Source organism: Pecten maximus, chromosome 5 (genome assembly GCF_902652985.1).
Source record: "Pecten maximus chromosome 5, xPecMax1.1, whole genome shotgun sequence".
NCBI classification, from domain to species: Eukaryota; Metazoa; Mollusca; class Bivalvia; order Pectinida; family Pectinidae; genus Pecten; species Pecten maximus.
Genome location: NC_047019.1, coordinates 42,740,208 through 42,764,223, shown reverse-complemented (window position 1 = coordinate 42,764,223; position 24,016 = coordinate 42,740,208). Strand labels below are relative to the sequence as shown.

General features: G+C 38.8%; 1 protein-coding gene across 6 annotated transcripts in view; it reads left to right on the top strand.

Moving 5' to 3' along the window:
- LOC117328098 (spondin-1-like) overlaps positions 1-24,016 on the top strand; it is a 118,310-nt gene that overhangs the window by 64,069 nt on the left and 30,225 nt on the right. For all 6 annotated transcript variants that reach the window (XR_004532849.1, XM_033885458.1, XM_033885457.1 and 3 more), the window contains 2 exons: positions 18,099-18,172; positions 20,817-20,957. Coding sequence is in view for 5 of the 6 variants with exons in the window: in XM_033885458.1 (XP_033741349.1) it covers positions 18,099-18,172; positions 20,817-20,957 (215 nt within the window). In the remaining variant the exon portion in view is untranslated. The remainder of the gene's footprint in view (positions 1-18,098; positions 18,173-20,816; positions 20,958-24,016) is intronic.

The following is a 24,016-nucleotide window of genomic DNA, read 5'->3' as shown; positions in this document are numbered from 1 at the left end:
CACTCGGAGATGTACACAAGTAGTTAATACTCAACTCAGAGATGTACACAAGTAGTTAATACTCGCACTCGGAGATGTACACAAGCAGTTAATACTCACACTCGGAGATGTACACAAGTAGTTTATACTCGCACTCGGAGATGTACACAAGTAGTTAATACTCACACTCGGAGATGTACACAAGTAGTTAATACTCAAACTCAGAGATGTACACAAGTAGTTAATACTCGCACTCGGAGATGTACACAAGCAGTTAATACTCACACTCGGAGATGTACACAAGTAGTTTATACTCACACTCGGAGATGTACACAAGTAGTTAATACTCACACTCGGAGATGTACACAAGTAGTTTATACTCACACTCGGAGATGTACACAAGTAGTTTATACTCACACTGGGAGATGTACACAAGTCGTTTATACTCACACTCGGAGATGTACACAAGTAGTTTATACTCACACTCGGAGATGTACACAAGTAGTTTATACTCGCACTCGGAGATGTACACAAGTAGTTTATACTCACACTCGGAGATGTACACAAGTAGTTTATACTCACACTCGGAGATGTACACAAGTAGTTAATACTCACACTCGGAGATGTACACAAGTAGTTAATACTCACACTGGGAGATGTACACAAGTAGTTTATACTCACACTCGGAGATGTACACAAGTAAATACTCACACTCGGAGATGTACACAAGTAGTTAATACTCACACTGGGAGATGTACACAAGTAGTTAATACTCGCACTCGGAGATGTACACAAGTAGTTTATACTCAAACTCAGAGATGTACACAAGTAGTTTATACTCACACTCGGAGATGTACACAAGCAGTTAATACTCACACTCGGAGATGTACACAAGTAGTTAATACTCACACTCGGAGATGTACACAAGTAGTTTATACTCACACTCGGAGATGTACACAAGTAGTTTATACTCACACTCGGAGATGTACACAAGTAGTTTATACTCACACTCGGAGATGTACACAAGTAGTTTATACTCACACTGGGAGATGTACACAAGTAGTTTATACTCACACTCGGAGATGTACACAAGTAGTTTATACTCACACTCGGAGATGTACACAAGTCGTTTATACTCACACTCGGAGATGTACACAAGTAGTTTATACTCACACTCGGAGATGTACACAAGTAGTTAATACTCACACTCGGAGATGTACACAAGTAGTTAATACTCACACTGGGAGATGTACACAAGCAGTTGATACTCACACTCGGAGATGTACACAAGTAGTTAATACTCGCACTCGGAGATGTACACAAGTAGTTTATACTCACACTCGGAGATGTACACAAGTAGTTAATACTCACACTCAGTGATGTATACAAGTAGTTTATACTCACACTCGGAGATGTACACAAGTAGTTAATACTCACACTCAGTGATGTATACAAGTAGTTTATACTCACACTCGGAGATGTACACAAGTCGTTTATACTCACACTCGGAGATGTACACAAGTAGTTTATACTCACACTGGGAGATGTACACAAGCAGTTGATACTCACACTCGGAGATGTACACAAGTAGTTAATACTCACACTCGGAGATGTACACAAGTAGTTTATACTCACACTCGGAGATGTACACAAGTAGTTTATACTCACACTCAGAGATGTACACAAGTAGTTTATACTCACACTCAGTGATGTACACAAGTAGTTTATACTCACACTCGGAGATGTACACAAGTAAATACTCACACTCGGAGATGTACACAAGTAAATACTCACACTCGGAGATGTACACAAGTAGTTAATACTCACACTCGGAGATGTACACAAGTAGCTGATACTCACATTCGGAGATGTACACAAGCAGTTGATACTCACACTCGGAGATGTACACAAGTAGTTTATACTCACACTCGGAGATGTACACAAGTAGTTTATACTCACACTCGGAGATGTACACAAGTAGTTAATACTCACACTCAGAGATGTACACAAGTAGTTTATACTCACACTCGGAGATGTACACAAGTAGTTGATACTCACACTCGGAGATGTACACAAGTAGTTAATACTCACACTCGGAGATGTACACAAGTAGTTTATACTCACACTCGGAGATGTACACAAGCAGTTGATACTCACACTCGGAGATGTACACAAGCAGTTGATACTCACACTCAGAGATGTACACAAGTAGTTTATACTCACACTCGGAGATGTACACAAGTAAATACTCACACTCGGAGATGTACACAAGTAGTTAATACTCACACTCGGAGATGTACACAAGTAGTTAATACTCACACTCGGAGATGTACACAAGTAGTTAATACTCGCACTCGGAGATGTACACAAGTAGTTTATACTCACACTGGGAGATGTACACAAGTAGTTTATACTCACACTCGGAGATGTACACAAGTAGTTGATACTCACACTCGGAGATGTACACAAGTAGTTGATACTCACACTCGGAGATGTACACAAGTAGTTGATACTCACACTCGGAGATGTACACAAGTAGTTGATACTCACACTCAGAGATGTACACAAGTAGTTTATACTCACACTCGGAGATGTACACAAGTAAATACTCACACTCGGAGATGTACACAAGTAGTTTATACTCACACTCGGAGATGTACACAAGTAGTTAATACTCACACTCGGAGATGTACACAAGTAGTTAATACTCGCACTCGGAGATGTACACAAGTAGTTTATACTCACACTGGGAGATGTACACAAGTAGTTTATACTCACACTCGGAGATGTACACAAGTAGTTGATACTCACACTCGGAGATGTACACAAGTAGTTGATACTCACACTCGGAGATGTACACAAGTAGCTGATACTCACACTCGGAGATGTACACAAGTAGTTTATACTCACACTGGGAGATGTACACAAGTAGTTTATACTCACACTCGGAGATGTACACAAGTAGTTGATACTCACACTCGGAGATGTACACAAGTAGTTTATACTCACACTCGGAGATGTACACAAGTAGTTTATACTCACACTCGGAGATGTACACAGGTAGTTTATACTCACACTCGGAGATGTACACAAGTAGTTTATACTCACACTCGGAGATGTACACAAGTAGTTTATACTCACACTCGGAGATGTACACAAGTAGTTTATACTCACACTCGGAGATGTACACAAGTAGTTTATACTCACACTCGGAGATGTACACAAGTAGTTTATACTCACACTCGGAGATGTACACAAGTAGCTGATACTCACACTCGGAGATGTACACAAGTAGTTTATACTCACACTCGGAGATGTACACAAGTCGTTTATACTCACACTCAGAGATGTACACAAGTAGTTTATACTCACACTCGGAGATGTACACAAGTAGTTTATACTCACACTCGGAGATGTACACAAGTCGTTTATACTCGCACTCAGAGATGTACACAAGTAGTTAATACTCACACTCGGAGATGTACACAAGTAGTTGATACTCACACTCGGAGATGTACACAAGTAGCTGATACTCACACTCGGAGATGTACACAAGTAGTTTATACTCGCACTCAGAGATGTACACAAGTAGTTAATACTCACACTCAGAGATGTACACAAGTAGTTAATACTCACACTCAGAGATGTACACAAGTAGTTTATACTCACACTCGGAGATGTACACAAGTAGTTGATACTCACACTCGGAGATGTACACAAGTAGCTGATACTCACACTCGGAGATGTACACAAATAGTTTATACTCACACTGGGAGATGTACACAAGTCGTTTATACTCACACTGGGAGATGTACACAAGTAGTTTATACTCACACTCGGAGATGTACACAAGTAGTTTATACTCACACTCGGAGATGTACACAAGTCGTTTATACTCACACTCGGAGATGTACACAAGTCGTTTATACTCACACTCGGAGATGTGGTAGCTGATACTCACACTCGGAGATGTACACAAGTCGTTTATACTCACACTCGGAGATGTACACAAGTCGTTTATACTCACACTGGGAGATGTACACAAGTAGTTTATACTCACACTGGGAGATGTACACAAGTAGCTGATACTCACACTCGGAGATGTACACAAGTCGTTTATACTCACACTCGGAGATGTACACAAGTAGTTTATACTCACACTCGGAGATGTACACAAGTAGTTTATACTCACACTCAGAGATGTACACAAGTAGTTTATACTCACACTCGGAGATGTACACAAGTCGTTTATACTCACACTCAGAGATGTACACAAGTAGTTTATACTCACACTCGGAGATGTACACGAGTAGTTTATACTCACACTGGGAGATGTACACAAGTAGTTTATACTCACACTCGGAGATGTACACGAGTAGTTTATACTCACACTCGGAGATGTACACAAGTCGTTTATACTCACACTCAGAGATGTACACAAGTAGTTTATACTCACACTCGGAGATGTACACAAGTAGTTGATACTCACACTCGGAGATGTACACAAGTAGCTGATACTCACACTCGGAGATGTACACAAGCAGTTTATACTCGCACTCGGAGATGTACACAAGTAGTTAATACTCACACTCGGAGATGTACACAAGTAGTTGATACTCACACTCGGAGATGTACACAAGTAGCTGATACTCACACTCGGAGATGTACACAAGCAGTTTATACTCACACTCGGAGATGTACACAAGCAGTTTATACTCACACTCGGAGATGTACACAAGTAGTTTATACTCACACTGGGAGATGTACACAAGTAGTTTATACTCACACTCGGAGATGTACACAAGTAGTTGATACTCACACTCGGAGATGTACACAAGTAGCTGATACTCACACTCGGAGATGTACACAAGCAGTTTATACTCACACTCGGAGATGTACACAAGTAGTTTATACTCACACTCGGAGATGTACACAAGTAGTTGATACTCACACTCGGAGATGTACACAAGTAGCTGATACTCACACTCGGAGATGTACACAAGCAGTTTATACTCGCACTCGGAGATGTACACAAGTAGTTAATACTCACACTCGGAGATGTACACAAGTAGTTGATACTCACACTCGGAGATGTACACAAGCAGTTTATACTCACACTCGGAGATGTACACAAGCAGTTTATACTCACACTCGGAGATGTACACAAGTAGTTTATACTCACACTGGGAGATGTACACAAGTAGTTTATACTCACACTCGGAGATGTGGTAGCTGATACTCACACTCGGAGATGTACACGAGTAGTTTATACTCACACTCGGAGATGTACACAAGTCGTTTATACTCACACTCGGAGATGTGGTAGCTGATACTCACACTCGGAGATGTAGTAGCTGATACTCACACTCGAAGATGTAGTAGCTGATACTCACACTTACCAAATTGACATAGCTGTAGGCATGACCTTGTGCTAAATGTCTAATGAAAATACTTTTTCACTCCTATGTAAGAAAGATAATTGAATTAATCGATTATCTGGTTGTTTAATATCTATTGATATTTTTTTGTATCTGCGTTATATTTTAGAACGGTATATATGAGGATAAAAATTTCCATTGTTCTCCTGTTGGTCGGTCAAGTAGCTTTCACAAGATCGTCATGATCTACCAGTATATATGTCAAGGTCAAACAGTAACAAAGGTCAACATGTTAAACCAATTCTTAGGGAATATATGTGCCATGACCTGAATGACCTTGAATATGACCAAAGAAATAATGTCGTAAATGTGTGGTTGTATGTGAAGTATTAAAGGCATCCAGGAGAGGATGCAAGCCACTTGACTGATCTCTGTAGCATCACAGCAAGTTCCATTCACAATCGTAGTTGTCAGAGGCACAAACATTTTATCACAGATGCTGACATTTATAAATGCCTGAAATTCAAAAACTTCTCTTGAGGGATCTAATTAATAAGGTGATGGGTATCAGTGCTATCTTTTATGTAAACTCGGCAGTAAATCACAGTCAGACCAACATCAACATTGGTGAATCCTGTATCACAGAAATTGACAGAATACCTGAAATTAAATAAAAAATCATCTAAAAAACCAAGTACAAAATTAATTGGTATAAAAGAATGGCTGTGTGTGTGCTACTGGTGTTGAACAGAGGTGTCTGACAGACACCACTTTTTTGTCTCATTAGGACTGTTTAAATCTGAATGGCTGACACAACCTTAACCACTCTTTGTCTGATAGAGGAATGATTAATAGATAAACAGTGCCTCAAAGGTGAGTGAAATAACAAGTTTGTCATTAGATTTAATGTTTCATCTAAAATTGTCACATTTGGAAAAATAATTGAATAATATGAATTGATGTGTGGTGAACAACAAAATTCTCTGGGTCACAATTCATTGCAAATTTATTCAAAGCATGTCATTTTGTTTCTAACAATAAAATGATTGGATTTTATAACATTGGTCTATTTAAATTATATATGCATAAGTTACATTATTTAGATAGAAATTTCAAATCAAACACTTATGATTAAAAATGATCTTTTGGATATTTTAAGAATTAAAAGCCTAAATCCATATCCCGAAACCTGATATTGTGTATGAGTAGAAAACACAGGTGTGTCTAGCCGAGCGAGAAACCTGTCCGCTGGATTATGGACTGTCATGCATATTTGTGGTTTGCACCTGGTCAACAGATAATTCACCTGCACTGAATGTTCACCTGCACTTAATATACCTGGCAGTATAAACTATAACATGGGTTAGTCCTTCATACTGGACAAGTGAGGAACTTCTCAGGGACACAATTTATTGCAAATTTATTCAAAACACGTCATTATGTTTATCAAATAGATGTTTTCCTTAGGCAGTGCTCTGTGTTTGACAACTGGGGCTATGAGAGAGATCCTACTGTAAAAGTATACAAGCTCATTTCTTTTATTGAAACATCCATGACTTGATTGCCACATTACTAATACATAGTCTTTTTAATGATAAGGTAAAAAATACCTTCTCCCAGCACCATAACAAGTTTTTACCTTTACTATAGGTATCCCGTCTTTTTTTGGTACTGAGCATTTTAAGTTTTTGCATAGCAATCTCTTACAGGTATAGGATAGAGATATTCCAAGTTCATAACAATCTCATTATGGTGTGGTATAGAGGTGTTCCAAGTTCATAACAATCTCATTATTATGGTGTGAGATAGAGGTGTTCCAAGTTCATAACAATCTCATTATTATGGTGTGAGATAGAGGTGTTCCAAGTTCATAACAATCTCATTATTATGGTGTGAGATAGAGGTGTTCCAAGTTCATAACAATCTCATTATTATGGTGTGAGATAGAGGTGTTCCAAGTTCATAACAATCTCATTATTATGGTGTGAGATAGAGGTGTTCCAAGTTCATAACAATCTCATTATTATGGTGTGAGATAGAGGTGTTCCAAGTTCATAACAATCTCATTATTATGGTGTGAGATAGAGGTGTTCCAAGTTCATAACAATCTCATTATTATGGTGTGAGATAGAGGTGTTCCAAGTTCATAACAGTCACATAAACTCCAGGAATTTTTATTTTTGTTTGATTACTATTTCTTAACTGTAATTTCTGATACTGATGAAAATATTGATATTTCATAAGGGTATCAATGCTGACATTTAAATTTGTCTTCAGGTGGTCGGGTGGTACAGTGGTCACACACTTCCCATTCACCTAGAATATTGGGGTTTACTCCCTTGATCGGATGTGAAAAAGTATGGGGTCACCTGCTGGACCACGTGGGTTTTCTCCGGGTACTCTGGTGTCCTCCCACAGTAAGATCCCTCACACTTTTTCATCCGGGCCAATTAGAGTGATTTATATAACAAGTTGGTATTACTTGTTTCACAATTGTTGTAAACTTAATAAAGTTGACATTTTTTACATTATTAAATATTCTTTTTCAAATTCTATACTTTTATATGTAAAATAATCATTAACTTGTTTCTGAAAGCAAATTGAAGTAGAAATGTGTAATTTGTAGCATAGCTTTATGAAGTTAAGTGCTATAATACAAGTCAGACTGATTTAATTGCCCAGTCATAACATTATAGTGACAAAACATAGCCTGTGTGGATTCTTTTTATAGAAATCTATCTATTGGTGACAGTGGGTAGGTATGGCAAGAGCCATGTACTGTCTGTTACATAGAAAAGTTAATTTTATAACCAGCTGTCAAACAATGCAAATATTTACCTTTCCTGAATCTGGTGTGGAGATTCATTAAGTTGTAGGTGTAAATATGTAAAGTTGACTCTGTGTACCAGTATATAACTACAAAAGAGAGAGTAATCTGTTGGTGCCACACCTTATTTTTATCTGTCTACAGGAAACACACACCTTCGATATAAATATTGGATTGAACATTTTCATTACTTTACGAAACAAAAGTTACTTGGTGTATCGTGATGCAGAAGTAAGCATTTTGTGTGAACATGTGCCTGTTGTCACAGGATATCAAACCAACCGACACTACATGTTGTTGACATTACGATAATTTACATATGAAGAATTAACATTAGGGTGGATTTGACATCAAATTAACTTTTTCTGATCTTATAATGAAACCAGTATGTACAGCTGTCATGTGGGTTTAAAAAAACAAACATGATCACAATAAACCATGGCAGTAGTCATTAACAGCTCCTTAGTAATGTTCATTTGAACAATGGAAGTTGTGATGGACAATGTGGTTAATGAAAAGATAATTAGGCCCAGGATCTGAGAAGCTTCCTGAGACAGACATTTATATAGGTATCTGTACAATGGAGAGCTTCTTGTAGTTCATTAAAGTTCAATTCTGATTGCGTGTCAAATGTTACAGACTTTTCAAACCTTTAATATGAGGAGCTGATTAAGTTGTCCAGTGCTGTTCCTCGTGATTAATTCCTATAATACATCACCTCTACCAATTATTCTCCAATATTTAATGACAAATTGACTTTTCCCAAATTCAGATAAATTATATTTCAATACATGTTTCTGATTACAGGTGTGAATGTAGGTAATTGCTATGATTAATGAATTATCTAAGCTATATGTATGACGGATGGGTCGGACACTAAACGGAGACCGTTATAACAGTTTTTCTGTAATGGGCAAATTGTGACCCTGAAGTGTGGAGTTTGAAATACTATGTATAGGTATAATTTATTTCAGTGTTTATAATGAGGCACACCTGGCTGTTTTGTAAAGAAAATTTACTTATGGTTGTAAATCTGGTGTCAATTCTTGGGTATATGAAGAGATATTAAGTACAATTGTATCTCGAATGGTAGTTGTCCCCTACCCCTAGGTGTGTTCCCTACCCCTAGGTGTGTTCCCTTCCCCTAGGTGTGTTCCCTACCTCTAGGTGTGTTCCCTTCCCCTAGGTGTGTTCCCTACCTCTAGGTGTGTTCCCTTCCCCTAGGTGTGTTCCCTACCCCTAGGTGTGTTCCCTACCCCTAGGTGTGTTCCCTACCTCTAGGTGTGTTCCCTTCCCCTAGGTTTGTTCCCTACCCCTAGGTGTGTTACCTTCCCCTAGGTGTGTTCCTACCTCTAGGTGTGTTCCCTTCCCCTAGGTGTGTTCCCTACCCCTAGGTGTGTTCCCTACCTCTAGGTGTGTTCCCTTCCCCTAGGTTTATTCCCTACCTCTAGGTGTGTTCCCTTCCCCTAGGTGTGTTCCCTACCCCTAGGTGTGTTACCTTCCCCTAGGTGTGTTTCCTACCTCTAGGTGTGTTCCCTTCCCCTAGGTGTGTTCCCTACCTCTAGGTGTGTTCCTTACCCCTAGGTGTGTTCCCTACCTCTAGGTGTGTTCCCTTCCCCTAGGTTTATTCCCTACCTCTAGGTGTGTTCCCTTCCCCTAGGTGTGTTCCCTTCCCCTAGGTGTGTTCCCTACCTCTAGGTGTGTTCCCTTCCCCTAGGTGTGTTCCCTTCCCCTAGGTGTGTTCCCTACCTCTAGGTGTGTTCCCTTCCCCTAGGTTTATTCCCTACCTCTAGGTGTGTTCCCTACCTCTAGGTGTGTTCCCTACCCCTAGGTGTGTTCCCTACCTCTAGGTGTGTTCCCTTCCCTTAGGTTTGTTCCCTACCTCTAGGTGTGTTCCCTACCCCTAGGTGTGTTCCCTTCCCCTAGGTGTGTTCCCTTCCCTTAGGTGTGTCCCTTTCCCCTAGGTGTGTTCCCTACCTCTAGGTGTGTTCCATTCCCCTAGGTGTGTTCCCTACCCCTAGGTGTGTTCCCTACCCCTAGGTGTGTTCCCTACCCCTAGGTGTGTTCCTACCCCTAGTGTGTTCCCTACCCCTAGGTGTGTTCCCTACCCCTAGGTGTGTTCCCTACCTCTAGGTGTGTTCCCTACCCCTAGGTGTGTTCCCTACCTCTAGGTGTGTTCCATTCCCCTAGGTGTGTTCCCTACCCCTAGGTGTGTTCCTACCCCTAGTGTGTTCCCTACCCCTAGGTGTGTTCCCTACCCCTAGGTGTGTTCCCTACCTCTAGGTGTGTTCCCTACCCCTAGGTTTATTCCCTACCTCTAGGTGTGTTCCCTTCCCCTAGGTGTGTTCCCTTCCCCTAGGTGTGTTCCCTACCTCTAGGTGTGTTCCCTTCCCCTAGGTGTGTTCCCTTCCCCTAGGTGTGTTCCCTACCTCTAGGTGTGTTCCCTTCCCCTAGGTTTATTCCCTACCTCTAGGTGTGTTCCATTCCCCTAGGTGTGTTCCCTACCCCTAGGTGTGTTCCTACCCCTAGTGTGTTCCCTACCCCTAGGTGTGTTCCTACCCCTAGTGTGTGTTCCCTACCCCTAGGTGTGTTCCCTTCCCCTAGGTGTGTTCCCTACCCCTAGGTGTGTTCCCTACCTCTAGGTGTGTTCCTTACCCCAAGGTGTGTTCCTACCCCTAGTGTGTTCCCTTCCCCTAGGTATATTCCCTACCCCGAGACATGTTCCCTATCCCTAGGCATAATTATACACGCATGTTACACAGGTATCTCAAATTGTAAAAGTTTTATTACATATGCTCAAGGTGGAATTATAAAACAATATGATTGATAATCACAAAATACACAATTTTATTACCAGGGGTACAGTACTAAATAGATTTTTTACAACAACACATCCAGTCTGTTGTAATTGTTACTACACAATCAACCAGTATAATTTAATTGGAAAGAATTGGGTACATATACTAGTATTACCTATATATTTATAAATTACTGAGGTTAAAAACTAGATGTCATGGTCACTTTGAAATATGATAATGAGTTAAAAGAGTTGAATTTCACTTTCGTAAGATTTAAATTTTTAGCATAAAAGTTGAGAATTCAACAGGTAATATGGTATAAGATGGTGTTGGATGATTATAAGATATGCAGCGATGCATACTAGTTAGGTAGCTAGGTCGTAAAGCTACGAGCTGCAACAGGAAAAATGTCTGTGTAACATAGAAACACATCATTCCGAACAAAAAGTGTACATGTTTACTGCACCTTAACAATGCAACAGATTTAAATGTGGAAGATGTTGTGCCTAGTTCCCCTCAGTAGAAATACATTAGAGAGGTTACATGGTGACGTTTACCACAGCGTACAGACTTGATGGAGCTAGTTCATGTTAAAGTATACCTATATAGTGTCCTTATAAACTGGGGGTAGCTCACCACCAGATTTCTCTTAGCTTTCGTATGTTATCTATAGTGTCCTTATAAACTGGAGGTAGCTCACCACCAGATTTCTCTTAGCTTTCGTATGCTCATTGTCATCTATGGGAGAGTATATATACAGATTCATATATCAATCGTTACTCTGAAAACTTCAATGATTTGAATGAATATAAAAACGATTAGGCAAGTTTGATTGACAATCTTGCTTCTGGTTACCCGTAATATCCCAATAATCGCTGAGTGTAGAAAGTCGTTAATTTGAGGTAATGCGTTTCAGTGACAATACTCGTAATCAGGGTAGTACACAAGCTTGATCAGGTAAACACTGTGGGTGACAGAAATAATTACCAGTATCCCAGGATCAGGAAACACATCATGGTGTAATTGTGATTCAGATCAGGATAGTCCTTCTATGGGGATCACAAAGTTGTTCTTTAATTTATCTGAAGGTTTGGGAATATTTATGATATGTTAATATTCTGGAATCCCATTTATAAATATTTAGTTATAACCTTATCATGAAATAATACATATTTTATAAATTAAAAATTATCGAAAAGCTCATGAATATTTCCATCATCGTACAAAAATACATTGGAAAAGTTTGCAAATCTTTCTGCTTAATTTATGGTTTTATCCAGTGATAAATAGGTAGAGTAAAGAAAGATGTTTAAATCCCATGTTTAGAGTTGTAAAGACCAGATCAAGTTTGGTGTTTAATTCATAACTTATAAAAGTTGTGTAGGTAGAAAATTCAATACTAAAGGCTAGCGTGATTAATTCCCCCCTCCTTATACAGGACAGGACAGATTACAGAATTACACAAAACCTCCGATTTCAAAAGAAGCTGAATGATCCTGTCAGATATGGGAGTTGTCAAGACTTTGCTGACGTTTTTTTTTCATGTTTTACAACAGAAAGGGACACCTTTACTGAATCAGTGGTGTAACATTGGAGTGTTAAGCACCAAATGACAAGATACAGTTAAAAAACCAAGTTAGGTCATAAATTAGGGGAGATTGACCCGGGTTTCGGGGTCGCAGCCGTTGATGAAACAGAAAAGTTGTGTAACAATGAGCTTGGCCCTAAATTATCAGGTATGGCTATAACAACGTCACAGAAGGTATTCCTGTGTCACTACACTTGTTAGACGCTCCGAAGTGAAAGGGTGGTCTGGGTCACGTGACCACATTACCATGGATTTAATTACATTTTAAAAGAGCAGCTCCCCATTATTATCATGGGCCTATTGAAATGCTTTTTAGTACAGATAACCATCTAGATGGTCATTTAGGTAAAGAGTCAGAAATCATTGGTATTTTTAAGGTTGTCTTTATGATCCTCTTTCATTATACCTTACACTGTTGACTAAATGATTGTCTTTTTCACTATTTACCGAGAAATCAGTATTATTTGACAGAGGTTTTCAATTTACATGTAGCACCTGTGCAGTTAAAGGTGTTTTAACATTCCTGTACACATAGCTGGTCATTCATACCAAGCTGGTCATTCATACCCAGCTGGTCATTCATACCTAGCTGGTCATTCATACCCAGCTGGTCATTCATACCTAGCTGGTCATTCATACCCAGCTGGTCATTCATACCCAGCTGGTCATTCATACCTAGCTGGTCATTCATACCTAGCTGGTCATTCATACCCAGCTGGTCATTCATACCCAGCTGGTCATTCATACCCAGCTGGTCATTCATACCCAGCTGGTCATTCATACCCAGCTGGTCATTCATACCCAGCTGGTCATTCATACCTAGCTGGTCATTCATACCCAGCTGGTCATTCATACCTAGCTGGTCATTCATACCCAGCTGGTCATTCATACCTAGCTGGTCATTCATACCTAGCTGGTCATTCATACCCAGCTGGTCATTCATACCCAGCTGGTCATTCATACCCAGCTGGGTTGTACTGGTACTGTTCAGGAACATCTTCTCCACAATGGTGTATACAAAGTATATAAACTTATCATTAGGAATTCTTTTATTAGTAATTAAGAGTTGGTTTGTCTTGGTTTATCTGTAATTAAGAGATGGATTATCTGTGGTATAGAGTTGGGTTATCTGTAGTTAAGAGTTGATTTATCAGTAATGTAGAGTTTGGTTACCTGTGATATAGAGTTGGGTTACCTGTGATATAGAGTTGGGTTACCTGTAATATAGAGTTGGTTACATGTACCTGTGATATAGAGTTGGGTTATCTGTGATATAGAGTTGGGTTACCTGTGATATAGAGTTGGGTTACCTGTAATATAGAGTTGGGTAACCTGTGATATAGAGTTGGGTTACCTGTGATATAGAGTTGGGTAACCTGTGATATAGAGTTGGGTTATCTGTAATATAGAGTTGGGTTATCTGTAATATAGAGTTGGGTTATCTGTAATATAGAGTTGGGTTACCTGTGATATAGAGTTGGGTTACCTGTGATATAGAGTTGGGTTACCTGTGATATAGAGTTGGGTTATCTGTGATATAGAGTTGGGTTACCTGTGATATAGAGTTGGGTTACCTGTGATATAGAGTTGGGTAACCTGTGATATAGAGTTGGGTTACCTGTAATATAGAGTTGGGTTACCTGTGATATAGAGTTGGGTTACCTGTGCTATAGAGTTGGGTTACCTGTGATATAGAGTTGGGTTATCTGTGATATAGAGTTGGGTTATCTGTGATATAGAGTTGGGTTATCTGTGATATAGAGTTGGGTTACCTGTAATATAGAGTTGGGTTACCTGTGATATAGAGTTGGGCTATTTGTAATTATGATTTGTTTGTTTGATCTGTATAATTAAGAATTTTTAAGTCATTTAAAGCCAGTGCACTACCGTTTAGATGTTATTATTGGGGATACATTAAGGTTGAATTGATGTATGTAAAGGTTTGTAAATGGAGTACCATTGTGGTAAGTCTGAAGGTGAGAGCCACAGTCTACATAACACTGGTTATAGTCAGTCACCTGTTGTTAAATATTCTGGATAAAAACAGGATTTATTTGAGAAAATCTTTCTCATTAGGACTGGGGTGGAATGTTTGTTCAGTAAGAAGATACCAATAACATAAAAATAAAAACAAAAAATGACGGATGCCAAAGGATTCGTGAGCAGTAGCACAAATTGCTTTGTCAGTTTTGTTCTTGATGGGAAAATTGAACAACTGTGGTGAAATTAAACTGTATGTCTGTGCGTTTAACCTCTATATGGATACAATCGGCAGATAAAAAGAACATGTGTATTATTGTAAATATCAGCAAAATTTGATGGAACTTTAAAGATTTCATTGGACATTAAGCAAAACATTTTTTTTTACATTTTTTTTTTATGCTTAAAATTTCTGATGAAGTTGTTCCTTATTTATGTAATGTTGTAATTTGTCAAATTATATTTACATCAGAAATGGATTTTAGAGGAAAGATGAAGATATTGTTGGGTTGTCATGGTAACTAGATATCCTAGTATAGGAGAAGAACTGGTGATTTACCACTAAGTGAAAGTAGAAACTGATTTAGGTGAGAAGTAGTGGATGGGGTAGAGATTGATGTCAGGATGGTAAGAAATTGATGAGGGCATGAGATAGGCCATTATTTGTGGAGGATTGATTTAAAACTACGGGGAGGATCACTTTTAATGCCAGTGACTTGTATCAATGTATAAAAAGGAACATTTTATCTTAGAGAGGTAACACTATCATGCCATAGTTCCCCTGATGTTGTCGGGAGTCATTGTTTTATCGGCCATCGAACCTCAGGTATTTAAAAAAAAATAATGAGATAATAACTGGCTATAAGATAGTGATAAGTTTATAGAAACATAATAGCTTAATATCATCAATGTAGTCAGAATAAAAGCTGTGATGTTGGTATCTTGGAGTATGGTATCCTGGAGTAGGCGTATCCTAGAGTAGGCGTACCCTGGAGTAGGCGTATCCTAGAGTAGGCGTACCCTGGAGTAGGCGTATCCTAGAGTAGGCGTACCCAGGAGTAGGCGTATCCTAGAGTAGGTGTACCCTGGAGTAGGTGTATCCTAGAGTAGGCGTATCCTAGAGTAGGCGTACCCCGGAGTAGGCGTATCCTAGAGTAGGCGTACCCTGGAGTAGGCGTACCCCAGAGTAGGCGTATCCTAGAGTAGGCGTACCCTGGAGTAGATGTTTCCTGGAGTAGGCGTACCCCGGGGTAGGCGTATCCTAGAGTAGGCGTACCCCGGGGTAGGCGTATCCTAGAGTAGGTGTACCCCGGAGTAGATGTTTCCTGGAGTAGGCGTACCCAAGAGTAGGTGTATCCTAGAGTATCAGAGGTTGGCTACAAAACCTATAGGGCATCAGAGGTTGTCTACAAACCCTATAGGTCATCAGGGATGGCTACAAAACATTACTGGTCATCATAGGTTGGCTACAAACCCTATAGGACATCAGAGGTTGTCTTCAAACCCTAAAGGCCATCAGGGATGGCTACAAAACATTATTGGTCATCATAGGTTGGCTACAAACCCTATAGGTCATCATAGGTTGGCTACAAAACCTATAAGACATCAGAGGTTGGCTACAAACCCTATAGGGCATTAGAGGTTGGCTACAAACCCTATAGGTCATCAGAGGTTGGCCACAAAACCTATAGGGCATCAGAGGTTGTCTACAAACCCTATAGGTCATCAGAGGTTGGCCACAAAACCTATATATATAGGGCATCAGAGGTTGTCTACAAACCCTGTAGGGCATTAGAGGTTGGCCACAAAACCTATAGGGCATCAGAGGTTGTCTACAAACCCTATAGGTCATCAGAGGATGGCTACAAACCCTATAGGGAATCGGAGGTTGTCTACAGACCCTATAGGGCATCAGAGGTTGGCCACAAAACCTATAGGGCATCAGAGGTTGTCTACAAACCCTATAGGTCATCAGAGGATGGCTACAAACCCTATAGGGAATCGGAGGTTGTCTACAGACCCTATAGGGCATCAGAGGTTGGCCACAAAACCTATAGGGCATCAGAGGTTGTCTACAAACCCTATAGGTCATCAGGGGTTGGCCACAAAACCTATAGGGCATCAGAGGTTGTCTACAAACCCTATAGGGCATCAGAGGTTGGCCACAAAACCGATAGGGCATCAGAGGTTGTCTACAGACCCTATAGGGCATCAGAGGTTGGCCACAAAACCTATAGGGCATCAGAGGTTGTCTACAAACCCTATAGGGCATCAGAGGTTGGCCACAAAACCGATAGGGCATCAGAGGTTGTCTACAGACCCTATAGGTCATCAGAGGTTGGCCACAAAACCTATAGGGCATCAGAGGTTGGCCACAAAACCTATAGGTCATCAGAGGTTGGCCACAAACCCTATAGGGCATCAGAGGTTGTCTACAAACCCTATAGGTCATCAGGGGTTGGCCACAAAACCGATAGGGCATCAGAGGTTGTCTACAAACCCTATAGGGCATCAGAGGTTGTCTTCAAACCCTATAGGGCATCAGAGGTTGGCTACAAAACCTATAGGGCTTTAGAGGTTGGCTTCAGCAATACATTAACTAGAAACGATGGGCACTGGGTGATATTGGTAAAGTTTGCCCTCTTTAGTGTGTTCACATTTAAGGACTATAAAATTGACAGTTGCTTTGTTACTTTTCCTACTGATATCAATTGGATATAAAAGGTAGTCATACCTGTCAGCTGTGATTGGGAGGTCAAACCATGTTCCTGGGGTTTATGGGTAATTTACAGCCATCGAAATGGCAGCTAGGTCAGGCATGAACAATTAACATCATAGACGATTTTCAACTGTTACTTTTTAGCTCCTGAAATAAATGGAAAACAATTAATTGTAATCCTAATGGTGTCCGTATAAGGAAGGAAATGTGTATTTGTTTTTGAATATATTATTAAAACATATGTGTCTATACTTGTTTTGGAAGATACTTGAAAGAAAAAAAAACTTATTTAAAACAAAATGAATTCTGACAAATTTCTTTATTATAGATTCACTGATTGATAATTGTGACACACCTCTTGGCAGAGGTGTGCAACAATAATAATATATAAATTGTTGATAATATGCAGTGTATATCAGACATCCTGGTTTAGAAGAATTTGGAAACGTTTTTAAACCGTAATTTTGGCTTAATAAATTATTATGTCAAAAAATCAGTGTATCTAAAAATAGTCATATGAAATGAGCTTCTGAGTGAATTAATATTTAGTTGTTTTGTGTTTTTTTTTTTGTGAATTATTGTAAACATTCATGATTTTTATGATCACCAGGAATATGTATTTGTTAAAACATTTGGAAGTTCTTAAAAAGATGATTTTGCTAAAAAAAATTGTCACTAATGTGTATTGATAGTGTCACTAGTAATGCTGGGATTAGTATAGATAGTGTCACTGTAGTAATGCTGGGATTACCTGTGCTTGTCTTTAATACTGGAACGGTCTGACATTTCTTACCATGCTGTAACTAAACCTGTATTTACTGTTTTACAGATCGGCTGTCATAGAAACGTCTGATACCTGGTACAAGGATGACGGAAAGCTTACAGTTCGTATGTGTGAAGAAGGTAAGTAAATATCAACACCTTGCTCTTAAAATAACCTCACACTCAAAATAAGCTTTCCCTAGAAATTAAAAAACCTTCAAAATAACATCACCCTCAAAATAACCTTTCCCTAGAAATAAAAAAACCTTCAAAATAACATCACCACCAAAAATAACCTCACAGTCAAAATAACCTCACCCCAAAAATAACCTTTCCCTAGAAATTAAAAAACCTTCAAAATAACATCACCCTCAAAATAACCTTTCCCTAGAAATAAAAAAATCTTCAAAATAACCTCACCACAAAAAATAACCTTTCCCTAGAAATTAAAAAACCTTCAAAATAACATCACCCTCAAAATAACCTTTCCCTAGAAATAAAAAAACCTTCAAAATAACATCACCACCAAAAATAACCTCACAGTCAAAATAACCTCACCCCAAAAATAACCTAACCATCATAATAACCACATAATCAAAATCTCACCCTCAAAATACTCAAAATAACCTCTCTACCAAAAATAAACTTACCATCAAAATAACCACAAAACCAGAACCTCACTCTCATAATTACTTCGCCCTCAAAATAACCTCGCTATCAAAATAACCATATAACCAAAACCTCACCCTCAAAATAACTTCACCCTCAAAATAACCTCACCATCAAAATTAACCGCCAATATAACCTCACCATCAAAATTAACCGCCAATATAACCTCACCATCAAAATTAACTGCCAATATAACCTCACCATCAAAATTAACCGCCAAAATAACCTCACCTTAAAAAAACCAATAAGAAGAGTCGTACTCAGTTGAAAGCCATTATAAAATTTGACAATTTAAATATATCATCTGTTTTAAAAATTTTGCTTACTTTCATTTTTCCTTTCAAAATGTAAAAATTGAATATCATCAAAAAAATCTGTGATAAATTTCAGGATGTCAGTATTTCAACCTTAAGCACATTTCATATTCTTGTAGAAAAAGTCCACTGTCAGCACCTACTTCCCAAACTCTATCTGTCACAACATCAGACAGCCTGCACTCACTTTGGTTACAAAAACACAAGATGGAAACTAGCTTCAAATCCGAAACTTGAGCACTGAAGTCTGTTGTAAAAATCCAAAACATTTTATGGTATTATTGGAAGTTTCATAATTTGGTGCTGGATGTTTTGGTGTTATTTTGAATTTCGTGTGGGAGGTTGATATTCATGCACACAGTACTTAGCTGGCAATGAGATTTTAGCTCAAGAGATGCATGCTTGTCAGCCTTGTATGTTAAATGCAGTTAATGTCTGAAATTACTTAGTCAGAGAATTTATGGAAATTCAATTTAGCGGTAATTGCTAGATTTTACATGACTATGCTATTGCAGTGTAATCAGTTTTTAATGTTCTACGTCCTCTGACAAGCAGCACCACACAACAATGACAGGCAGACACATTTCTTTTGTCAGTTACCATAAAGTGGTCTGTCAACCTTTTTGCACAGGTCAATATAAAAATGACCTATGACCTTTAAGTTCTTTTGTGATTAATGTCCTGCATTTTTTCACCTTATTATAGTAATATATATGCATATCATTGAAAAGTGTAATTCTTTCGTTTCCACTTAAAAAAAACCCTGAATGTATGAAGAAAGATGGTTAGTAAGGTGACTGGAGTAAGGGGTAGGAGTAAGGGAGGAGAGTTATCTCGAGAGAGTCGGCAGCTGTTAAGGATATAAATACCTCACATAAGTCCTCCATTATCCCCCAGGCATTGTGCCCCTCATTACACACAAATCAGAGCCTTTCATGTCCCGCCAACAAAAGCAGGTATTCAACATTCAGACCAGAAATCTGGAAAATATTTCCTTCTCGCTTGTTTTGCACTGTTTTACTCCTGATACTGGGAATATGTTTCTAAAAGGAAAGCTAAAAATGTTAATTGGGATAAAAGGAAAGCTAAAAATGTAAATTGAGATGAAAATTAATAGCAAATAGTAGAAGGTAAGATCAAACAATCGATCTGGTTTTAGATCGTAAATACAAGACTTAGGAAAGTGTCCGAGTTATTGTTATTTGTGAAGAATAAGGTATGATTGTTTTGTCTGGGATATGATTGTAGCCAGGCGGAAGAGAATTGTTTGTTTGGTGTATGTCAGAAGTCTGACTCGAGGATAATGGCCGATTAGTGAAGTAAAGAGTCTTCACCTTGTGTTTCTGCTGTATATTGGCCTTCTAAACATGAAGTGTAGGATATATTTAGATTGGCAAGGCAACAGATTATTAAAATGTTGAGTTAATTGATGAGTTCACTTGGTTTTTATTGTTTCCTTAGTTGGTATACATACTTATAAAGCTTACACAGGCCCCTGTCTTTAACCATATTGTGTTATTGGACAAACAATGACAATACCAACCCCTGTCTTATAATATACTAATTTCTGTTGGGAAGACTTAACTCATTAATGTCATTAAATAATGCCAATATTCCCAGCAAGGCCAAAGGGCACGAAATTTAAATGGACATTTCTGTTCTACCATTTCAAGTGTAGACATTTTGACTCGTCATTTTTATATGAAATAGTAAAAGATTCGTCATTTATCAAAATAAAAAGTATTTTCTTTAAAACATTTATGTATGTATGAAGGATTTGATGTATATACTGTGTTCTACAGAGGTGAGCACAGCACCACAAGGAGACGGCACTGTACAGGACGGGGAGAGTTGTTGTGCCTGCGGAGGGGCTACCTACAATCTACACTTCAAGGGGCTCTGGTCCAGACAGACACACCCTAAAGGGTTCCCTGAGGAGGAAGGTAAGGCCACACAGAGGTCACACAGAGGTCACACAGAGGTCACACAGAGGTCACACAGAGGTCATATGGCCTAAAGGTCATTGTTTCAGCAGCAGCATTATATGTATAATAACTTCCTGAGTACTCTATGGTTGTCTATGGTACTCGACAAATTTATTCTGGCACACTCAAAAGTACATAACAGAATTGATACAGATTAGCGCACAGAGTGCTCGAATAGAGTGAATAGAGCGCTATGATTTGGAGCTCCCACAGAGCACAATGAATTGGTGCTCCCACAGAGCACAATGAATTGGTGCTCCCACAGAGCACAATGAATTGGTGCTCCCACAGAGCACAATGAATTAGTGCTCCCACAGAGCACAATGAATTGGTGCTCCCACAGAGCACAATGAATTGGTGCTCCCACAGAGCACAATGAATTAGGGCACCCACAGAGCACAATGAATTGGTGCTCCCACAGAGCACAATGAATTGGTGCTCCCACAGAGCACAATGAATTGGAGCACCCACAGAGCGAAATCATAATTTAGAAGAATGCTTTCAGTGTGAAAAGCACTAAAATAAGATTACCGCTAAAATATGTACATTTACAGTAATCAGGTCAAGGTCACCTGTCACTCTGATAGAGGTCGCATGTACTGAAGTTTGTCTCTATCTTATAACATTAGATAAATTGGAAGTTTGTTTGTCACAAGAAAACTATATACCAGCTAACCCAATTGGTGCTGCCAAGCCATATAATCCTAACTAGGTTTCCTAAAACTTTTTATAGCAGTTCTGTTTTATCAAAGAATCTATAAATAATACAGAAAAAAAACAATAGCATGAAGTTTTAGTGTAACCAGAATAACTTCAAAGTGGGTGCAGTGTAGTAAATTGGCCAGCTGTTGGTGAACTGTTGGTATACAGCCCTGGTGTAGGGACAGGAGAGGTGTCTGTCCGGGCCTTGTTAGTGGTACACAGCTGATACCCAAAACACAGTACTTCCTTAATTAGCTACTTCTACTGGTCAAAGGTCAAGGTTAAGGGGCATAGACAAAATATACATTAATGATGTAAAGAAAGCTGATAACCAAAGGAAAAACAATAGATTCTATCATCCATCTGGCAGAAAACTGATTTGATTCATTGGAAGGCATTGCATAGTTTTGTACATTGAAGTTAATCATTTCATGATTATTAGACTGTAATTTATTGTGTCAAGGTCACAAGGTCAAATAGAAAATGTATGAGTATTAGTAGGTAAAAATGCCTGGGGATGTAACATTTGGGTCTGTGCATTAACAGCTAAGTTTTTATTATCATTGAAAGACGTGCTGAAATACTAAAACATGTTGAGAGTATAAAACTTATTGGGGATTTTAAGTAAGGTTGAGGACGAAACCTTTCTCTGGTAGTTAGAGTAAAGCTGATTGATAAGGAGAGAGAGTACTGTTGCCCTAGGAGACCAGGCCATCTATCAAGGTCACAAAAGATAATGTTGGTGACAGCTACTTCCTCTGTAACACTACCACTGACACTGGAGAGAAGATGTTTTCATGACTCAACCCTGAATCCTCCAGGGAGACATTTCGTAAACTTTGAGATGTTTCTGAACATTGAGGTTCCTGTAATCACATGCTGGGTATTACAGTTGTGATTCTTGCCCCTTTAATCCAACACAAGGTAAGAATGGCCAAGTGTATCTTGTCAGAACTAGCAGAAAACGTTACTCTGAGTGACGGCCAAGTGTCGGGTATCTTGTCAGAACTAGCAGAAAACTGAGTGACATTTTCTTTTCCCTGACACAAGCTTCTTCTGGCTGTTCTGACTGAGATGGTTCAACAGTTTGCTGTCTGAACCCCGAGCTTCTGTTACTGGTAATGTGGGGTGCATGATGACCCGTGATGGCCGACACCAGTATAAGTATGTGACAAAACGGCCATTACTGCAAACGTCAAATTACTATTACCTCATAAATAGTGGGCAGACAATAAGAAATATGTTTTATAGCAATCTACCGTCCTTCTTCCAGAGAGGTACACAAAAGCTGGCGATAGATTGACACAACTTCACCAAAAAGTGATTAATCAAAGGCAGGCCAAAGTCACCAGATTCCCATAACAGATAATAGTCAGGACATTTTGGCAAAATTTAGTGAATGAGATATAAGATTAATTCAATTCTGAAAAGTGTATGTGGTACAGTACATTTCTGGTTATTATCATACGGACACAGAAATGTAGACACCCATTAAACATTTAGTTCGCAAACATTTATAACCTGACCAATTTATTCCCGTTGAAAAGTACAACTCCACCTGATTGGTATATTTAGTTGGCCTGTCTGTGCCAGTGGTGACTCTGTACACTTGAAGATTTTCATTGGCAGGTTAGAAAAGTGGATGTTGATTACATTTTTGGAAAATTCTTGATAAAATTTATGTAAGTTTGTATTTGATCAAGAAAATTTAAATGTGCATTATATCTTATTTAAAAGTTATAGTGTTCCAATAGAACTTACAAAAAAAAAAAATTTAATTTGTAGAAATTGATGTACAAAATATTTATTTAACAGAAATTTGTTTAAAGAATTGAAAACCAAATATGTTTGATGTTGAAAATGAGGTTATAAATTAGCCCTAATTTTTGTAAAAGAATATCTTGATTTCAGATTACAAGATACAAAGGTCAAGTTTAAATATACGAAAAATGTTTGATCGTTAAATGTATTAGGGCAGAAAGTTTATGGTTTAGAAAGCAGTTTGAAAAGGAATGCATGTAAGTGTAGACAGTTATAGGAAGGGTAGGCAGAGAGTCTCTCACCGGGTCAGTGTCACACTATAGCAGATATACCTACTGATTTATAAACATCATTCAGGCTGTTTGTTGGGTGTAAAATTTGTCTGGTTGAGATATTGATGTTTTTGTATCATTAATTATATTTAATGATGGGTGAAGTATCAGGGAGAGATCCCCTGGGTATAATGGCTCAAGTCTCTGGGCGTCCCGTCAATATGTCCGCCAGTCTTCTGTGAGAGTCGTCGCTGTTTTCAAACCTGTATAGTAATTTAAGGG